General features: G+C 33.6%; 1 protein-coding gene across 1 annotated transcript; it reads right to left on the bottom strand.

The window, feature by feature from the left end:
* Positions 1-3,637: 3,637 nt before the first annotated feature.
* Positions 3,638-5,043, bottom strand: LOC102589558 (basic 7S globulin; the record flags this gene model as incomplete). Its single annotated transcript, XM_006349181.2, is given in 1 exon segment — positions 3,638-5,043. A coding segment is annotated over 1 exon segment (1,290 nt), but the record flags the coding sequence as incomplete, so codon positions are not given.
* Positions 5,044-8,228: the final 3,185 nt, after the last annotated feature.

Genomic DNA, 8,228 nt, shown 5'->3' with positions numbered 1-8,228 from the left:
GAAAAATATTCTTAACAAAATTATATTTTATATTTGTCTAGAGTACAAAATACTTTTTAGGAAAATAGATTCTACCCTAAAAGTCAACCTCAATAATTGATCGGACATCTGACTCCGACACCCAATCTGGAACCTGTCCCCTACTCCTGATACGTGACTCGACATTTAAACTAGAACCCGATCATGACCATGACCCGAATCAGGACACGATCCCAATACCCGAGCTTGAACCCAACCCGAGACCCAACTCTGACTTCCAACCGCAACATTCAACTCAAGATCCAACTTTTGCAATGCAATCCAACCCCAACACCCAACCCTCGATATATTCCGACCCGAGACCCGACCTTGACCTAAGACACGAGAACTAAACATGATCCCAACCCCGATACCTAACCCCACTCCGAGATCCAACCCTGACACTCGACCCAAAATTCGACTTCTATTTCTAACTCGAGATCCAACCCTAATTCAATTCGAAACTCGAGAGTGGTATCCCAAATCGAGGTCGAGAGTCAAGTTTCGAATTGAGAATCATCAGTGAGATCTAGAATTAGTATTGAGACTTGATATCCAAGACTTAAGTTAGGATGGAAAGTTGATGTGGGAGGTTCACAATGATTTTGAAAAATCTTTTCCTTACTTTTCTAAGGGAAGTTATTTTCCTTAAATTTGATGAAAATAAGTTGATTTGGAAAATATTTTCCAAAATATTTAAGCCAACCAACCAAACATGAGAAAATTGAAAAATATTTTCTGAAAAACATTTTCCTTTATACCGAAACACACCCTTAGTGGCAACATCCAAAGTCGTCACAGATAACTTTCAGATATGGAGGAACTTGCCACAGCCTAAAGGTCGCCACTAATAACATTTAGTGGCGACTTTCAGGGTTTTTAGCAACTTTAGTCGCCAGAAAACAAACCTGATTTCTTGTAGTGTTGGGTGAACACCTTCCCGTCCCCCTCAACCCTACTTTGATAGATTGTATCGTTCTCCGTCATTACATAATGTCGCACATCAACAATCGAAAGGATAAACTTACAAGTAAAGTAGGGTCCATCATAGAACTACTATCAAAATAGGTAGGGCAAACAATAATATAAGATAATTAAAAAATAAGTAAAGACAAATGAGAAGAAAAAATTAATGTAAAAATGCGATCACACTAAATTGATCGTTATACAAAATGAGATTTTTCAATTTATCTAACATGAGTTTAACGATATGACATAATAAAATTTAAATAACAATCAAATATTTTGTTTAAACTAGCAATACACAATACAATACGAAGCATACAATACAATACAATGGTAACAACCATCCAAACAAAGTGTAGATATACACAATCAATTATTAAGACTTTTGCGAATTGACACCATTGTGACTAAATTAAACAACCAAACAATAAGTCGATCAGATACATGTATTCTAGATCAACTCCATCCTTTGGAAAATAAAAGAAAACAATTATTTGAATCTAAAATTACAAAAGCAAACCTTTTTGTTTTTGTTTTTACCATCAAGCTGTGGATGTAAAGTTGAAGTTGGCACATGTTGTTTGACCAAATAAGAGTGAACAAGTAAATCCCAACCTTTTGTTAGCAATGTCAAATTGCAAAAGGTTGTCTGTAATAGACACTATAGACCTATAGGTTGTAGGTGGATATACAAAGTCAAGTACAAATCAACAGGACAAATAGAGAGGTTTGAAACTAGATTGATTGCTAAGGGATATAACCAAAAAGAGGAATAGACTGTAAAGAAACATTTTCATTTGTAGTTAAAATGGTTTCAGTAAGGTTTATAGTGTCTATTGCAAAGCATTGGAATATACAGTAGATGGATGTGCCTTTCTGCAAGGTGATCTTGTTGATGAAATTTACATGCAATTTCCTCAAGGACTTGCCAGTCAGGGAAAGAAGGTGTTAGACTGACAAAGTCCCTGTGTGATCTTAAACAAGCCCCAAGACAATGGAACCATAAGTCGACTAAAGCTCTCATTAGTCTCAAATTCAAACAGAGTCAACATGATTTTTCATTGTTCATCAACAAGTCAGAAGAAGGAAATATTGTTGTACTTGTGTTTGTAGATGACATGTTGATAACTGGGAGTAGTCTCAAGTTGATAGAAGAGAAAAAAGGCACTGCAATAGGTTTTTAAGATCGATGAAGGACTTTGGTGAGCTAAAATACTTCGTAGATATTGAGTTTTTTAGGTCAGCAGAGGGTATACTAATCCACCAAAGAAAATATGCATTAGAGCTTATAGCAGAAGTTGGTCTTTTAGCAGCTAAACCTGCAGGTACCCCCATTGATTCCAATGTTAAACTTACATATATCGAAACAGTATGATGAGCATGTTACGAAAGGATCAATCAGCCTTAGAAGACCCCTGGTGGATCAGGCAATGTATCATAAATTGATTAGCAAGTTGCTATATTTCAATACAATCAGACCAAATATAACCTTCAACCCTCAAACTCTGAGTCAATTTCTACAGCAACCCAAGAAATCTCACATGGATGCTGCATTGAGAGTGATCAGATACCTAAAAAGACAACCTGGTCAAGGCTTAATATAGGCTAGTATTTCAGACGGAATGGTTACTGCATTTTGTGATGCTGTCTGGGCCTCTTGTCTACTTATTAGAGGATCTGTTACTGGTTACATGATTAAAATTGGTAATTTATTAGTGTCAGAGAGCTCAACTGAAGCTGAATATATGAGCCTTGCCTCCACTGTTTCAGAGTTAGTTTGACTACTTGGAATGCTGAAAGAAGTAGATGCAAAAGTTCAGTTGCCAGTCCAGGTATAAAGTGATAGTAAAGCATCCATACAGATCGCTGCAAATTCTGTATATCATGAGAGGACAAAACACTTTGAGATCGACTCATTTCATAAGGAAAAGACTGCAACAAAGCTTAATCAGTATAAACTATCTACCTACTCAAGAACAGACGAATGATGTGTTAACTTAAGTGTTGGCTAAAGTACAACATGACTATCTGCCGACCAAGCTAGGAGTCCTTAACATTTTTACCCCACCTAGCTTGAAGGGGTATGTTGTGATATGTTATGTTTTGAGAGTGTTAGCCTAAAAGTGGTAGTTAGGATAGGTTGGTTAGTTGTAACAACTTGTAAGAAAATTAGTTACACTCAGTTGGTTACAAATAGTGAGGCAGAGTGAGTCTATAAATATCAACCTTTTCTCTTGTACATGTAGCCTTTTGATCTCAATCAATACAATTGCTCTTGTGTAGCTTCTTCTCTATTCTTCAAAGCTGAGATTCAGCATTTACCTTCTGGATGTAAACAAATCAACGTGGAACATTAATTGCAAATCTTATTTAAATTATCATTCACTTGTAATAAATTTTGATAGTAGGTGTGCAATTCTAATTACTATTAGCAATGATACAACAAATATCTGAAAAACGTTAAAGTAGTAGCACTATTCAATATATTAATTATTGAAACGGTAAATATGGATCTTGAGTCTAACTCAACCCAAAAGCTAGCTTATGAGGGAGAATTGTTCAAGTTCATACAAGTAGACCAAATTTTCATCCCTTTTCCGACATAGGAATTCTTAACAGAGATTTTTTTTCTAATTGCACCAATGGGACTACATTCAGCAACCAAACAAAGTCGAATACATTTATTCTTGATCAACTCCATCCTTTGAAAATAAAAGAAACATTTATTTGAATCTAAAATTACATAAAAGTACAGCCTTTATTTTACCATCAAGGTTTGGATGTAAAGTTGAAGTTGGCACATGTTGTTTGACCAAATAAGAGTGAAGAAGTAAAACCGAGCCTTTTGTTAGCAATATCAAATTGCAAAAGGTTGTCTTCAATTTGATGTGCTCCAATGACTATAGAAGTTGTTGGTTCAAATTCAACTCCTCCATCCACAAATCCAAGACATAGCACGTCATTATTCACCGCCACCATAGAGTTCACTCCCCAAATAGTCCATGATGTAGTAGCATTTTTGTTTCCCAACACTAGTTCAATAGGTGGAACACCAGGGCCAACACGAGTACTTCCCAAGCTCGTTCTATTATAGCACACTTCAAACGGAGCCACAGGTTTCACCCTTGGAACCTTAGATAGTGATTTAACAAATGCCTTTGTTAAAGCATTGTAAATCGAAGTCTCCAATTTCGTGTAAGGATCAACCGTACTAATTTTTGTTCCACCTTTGCCATCTTTGGTTATGTTCAACAATGTGGTGTTTATTGGCACAACATTACCATTTATTTTGATTGATGTCACTCCAATAAAATAATCCGTTGAAGGCTCCCCTTCAAAATATGACCCTGATGTACTAACAGGGTTTTTGAGAAGTGGAGTGTAAACAAGTCTCTTTGAGACATCCATCCCAGAAAGAAAAACATAAGGACTATCACCAAAGAAGATAACACCACGAGAGGTTGTGGATGAAGTCAAGCATATAGCGAATTTTCGAGGTACACGAAAAGCATTAGCCAATTGAGTAGGAAATCCTACATAACCATTCCCAAGTCCAAGTATCCCTTCAACACTCTTTGCTAGTCCTTCCAGAAGAGGTTTAGGAGCACAATCAAAAACCACTCCATTTGCTGATAAGTATTTACGAGGATTCAAGCCATCGGTTGATTGAAGTGAAAGGACATCTTGAGCAAGTTCACCGCCAGTGCTGGTTCGACTGAAGGGGTTATAAGGAATATGTGAACAAGTGTTATGGTTGCACCCTGGTGAAGCCTGAGGATCTAAGCATGTTTCCGCACAGTCATGAGATAAAGAACGTTTACAAGGGATAGAACCACAAGGAACAGGTTTATAAGATGAGCTAACATAGCCATTTCCACAATCAAGCCATAAAAATCGTTGGCCAAGATCGATCGTAAGTTTGACTGGGACAAGGGGTGTTCTTTGACTAATGGTTGTGATCAATTGTTTAGTAACAACATCTTTGGTTACTGGAAGAAGAAAAGCTCGAGGTCTCGGAGGTGTTTTGGCTGAGGAGAGGGAAAATAAAAGAAGCAAAGAAAGAAACAAGGATAGAGAATTTATTTTGGAAATCATTATCAGCCTCAACGAGTTCATAAGAAGTGATCTGTTATGTTATTGGGTAGAATTTGGAGATGTAGCATCTTGATTTATAGTGATGTGAACCTTATTTAATTTTGATTGTTGATGATTTATGACATGACATTATTTTATTTGCCAAAGGCCAAGACGAAAGCAGATAGAAAAGGAATGGTGCAGAACCGCAATTGATGGAATTGTATATTCATATTAATTATACCATACCTTTTCAATTTTCTCCTTTTTATTATTTAATCAAGTCATGGAATCTTAAGATCGATCACATAATTCACTTAGGAACTTTAATTTAATTTTATATTTGTTAGACACTCCAACTTAAATATGTATATATTAAACAAAACATTTCATACAAACGTGACACAATAAGTTAATGAGTGTTATAAAAACTTTGTTTCATTAATTTTTTCCACGATAATTCTTTCTTCCTTTTTTTCTTATTTATTTTTTACTTTGTCCCTTACTTCTTTTTTCAACAAAGCCCCTCTGCCACCACTACAAGTCCACCATTTTTTACCATCTTAACCTTAGTCCATCCATTAATTTTCGATCCAAAGAACACTACAGGAGTTACTTATTGTTCAAAATAATAGAAGAAAAGTTGAAAGATAAAAACTACTATATGATTATCCTTGCACTTTAACTTGAATACTCAGCCAGTATATCTTCCCAAATTTATCCATATTCCTTCATTCGAAAATTACGCCGTACATATAAGGTCAAATTTGTTTTTAAAGTATATGTAATAAATGTTGAATCTTCTACTAAAAATTTACCTCTTTATATTTTGGAAAAATTAACAAACTAGTCAAAACTTCTAACATAATTATTGTAAGCATCTACACTTCAAATATTTATTAAAATGTCAATATGTCAATATTTTTAGCAAATATAATGTATCCTAATATAATTAATTTTCTTTCCTTTTATTTCTCAAATCAGTCCTACATGGGACTCATTTTTACCTCCACTAGTGAAAAAGAAAAAGGAAAAAACCTCATTACCCACTTTCACCTTTTTCTAGGTTTTTACTCAAAATTCCTCCTTTCTCTCTCTTTGATAAGTGACGTTTTTTTCAGTTATTTTCAAAATTTGGTAAAAATATTCCAAAAGATATTCACAATAATTCCATTGATTTATGTATGTATATTTTTTCGATTTTTATGTATTTTACTGATTTGCATCTGTCTAAACTTTTCAATATATTTGTTTATATAATTGCTTAGTAATTAATCTTCTATTTTCAATTAGGATTTTTGATAAGGAAATATTCGAAATTCCTCTCTAATGGCGGATTCAAAGAGGAAGAGGTTCCATGTAATGATCGATTTTTAGCGATTTTCGGTCTTTTGATCTTTGTATCACTCAAGGATAAGTCGATAACGTAGGATTGACGGCTAGAATGGCGGAAGAAAGCAGATCTAAGCATCTACATGACCCTATTCGCATGCAAAACCTTCCTTAATTACAGAATATAAACATCATCAAGAACAAGGACACAAACAATGAAAAGAAAAAGGAAACGATAGACTCTTCGTCTATCAATAGGGAAGTCGAAAAGGCTGATGAAGACCAAATGATGGATGAACAACTTCATGAAGATAAAATTATTTTATGTGCATATGTATTTCCTTGTTCCCTTTCAAATTTAAATAATTTGGGAATATGATATGTATTCCTTTTTGTAAAAAAAACAACAACTAAACTATAGTGTATTTATCAAATTTTCATTGATTTTTATACATAAATTTTGTATTCATTCTAATGGTATGACATCAAGTTTTGTAATCTTATCTTCATTTTGTTTTCATACTATGAATTGGATACAACTTTTGTAGATCATAATATCATTTTGTTGGGATTATGTGGAATACAACATATTTATGTATTTCTTTTATATGTATGCCTATTAATTTTGTATTTATTTCATCAAATTGTATTCATCCTCGGAAGTGGATACAAATTTAATAGTTCATAATAGTACCTTTGCAGTTGATTGTGTGGAATATATACAACATAATTTTTGTTTAGATACAACTTTTGTAGTACATAATATTATTTTGTGGGGATTATGTGGAATACAACATATTTTTTGTTATATTGCTTCGTATTTTGTATTTATTCTAGTTGTATGCCTACTAATTTTATATTTTTGTCATCAAATTGTATTCAACCTCGGCAGTAGATGTAAAGTTAGTAGTTCATAATAGTATCTTTCTGGCTAATTATCTGGAATAATACATAATTTTTGTTTGCATTTATTTTTTATTTGCATCCATTCTAATTGTTGTCCTTACAATGTATCTCAATATCTCTCTATTTAAATCTCGGTTTAAAAGTTTTTAAAATATTCTCTTCCGTGATTTTCTCCTTTCTGTTATTATATAATTGTATAATTTAAAATTAAACAAATAAAAAAAATACATAATCAGCCCTATAACAAAAGAAAATATTGACACTTTTAATAAATATTAAAAATATGGCTAAGGAGTCCTATTAAATACTAAAATATTAACATTTTGAAAATTTTCCCTTAGCTGGAAAAAAATAAACTAGATCGATCTCAACCCACTTATATCTGAGGTCTCTTGTAGTGTCTAAGAAGAATAAGAAGAAGAAATGGGCCAATCAAGCTTTGGGTCATTCCGCACATACTTATAAGGGCAAATTACAAAAATCACATACTTTTAAGGCAAAATTACAATCTATCCCTTAAAAGTTTATAATTACAGAAATCCCTCAAACGGATGCAATAATATAAGCGCTGATACATTAATCAGATGCGCGAGATACATTAATCGTTAAGTAAGATACTGTCACGACCCGAGCCTACACCCTGGACGTGGCCGGCACTCGAAGACCATTGCTGGTCCCCAAGCGAACCCTCATCCTGGCTGACTACAAGCGAAAAACTGATTCAAGCATACAAAGCTTAAAAACTGAAATAAAAGTTCATAAAACTTAAATTCAAACTTTAAGTCCAAAGAAAACTATGTATAATAAAATATATACAACTCGCCATAAAAAGGCAACTTTAGTCTTTAAAACATTTAACAAAATAAATGAATAATACAGACCTTTCAACTATACTGACTATCTATGAAGCCTCTAACTGATAAAGATGGAAG

The sequence above is a fragment of the Solanum tuberosum genome, unplaced genomic scaffold (genome assembly GCF_000226075.1).
Source record: "Solanum tuberosum cultivar DM 1-3 516 R44 unplaced genomic scaffold, SolTub_3.0 scf00104, whole genome shotgun sequence".
NCBI classification, from domain to species: domain Eukaryota; kingdom Viridiplantae; phylum Streptophyta; class Magnoliopsida; order Solanales; family Solanaceae; genus Solanum; species Solanum tuberosum.
This window is presented reverse-complemented; position numbering and strand designations above follow the sequence as displayed.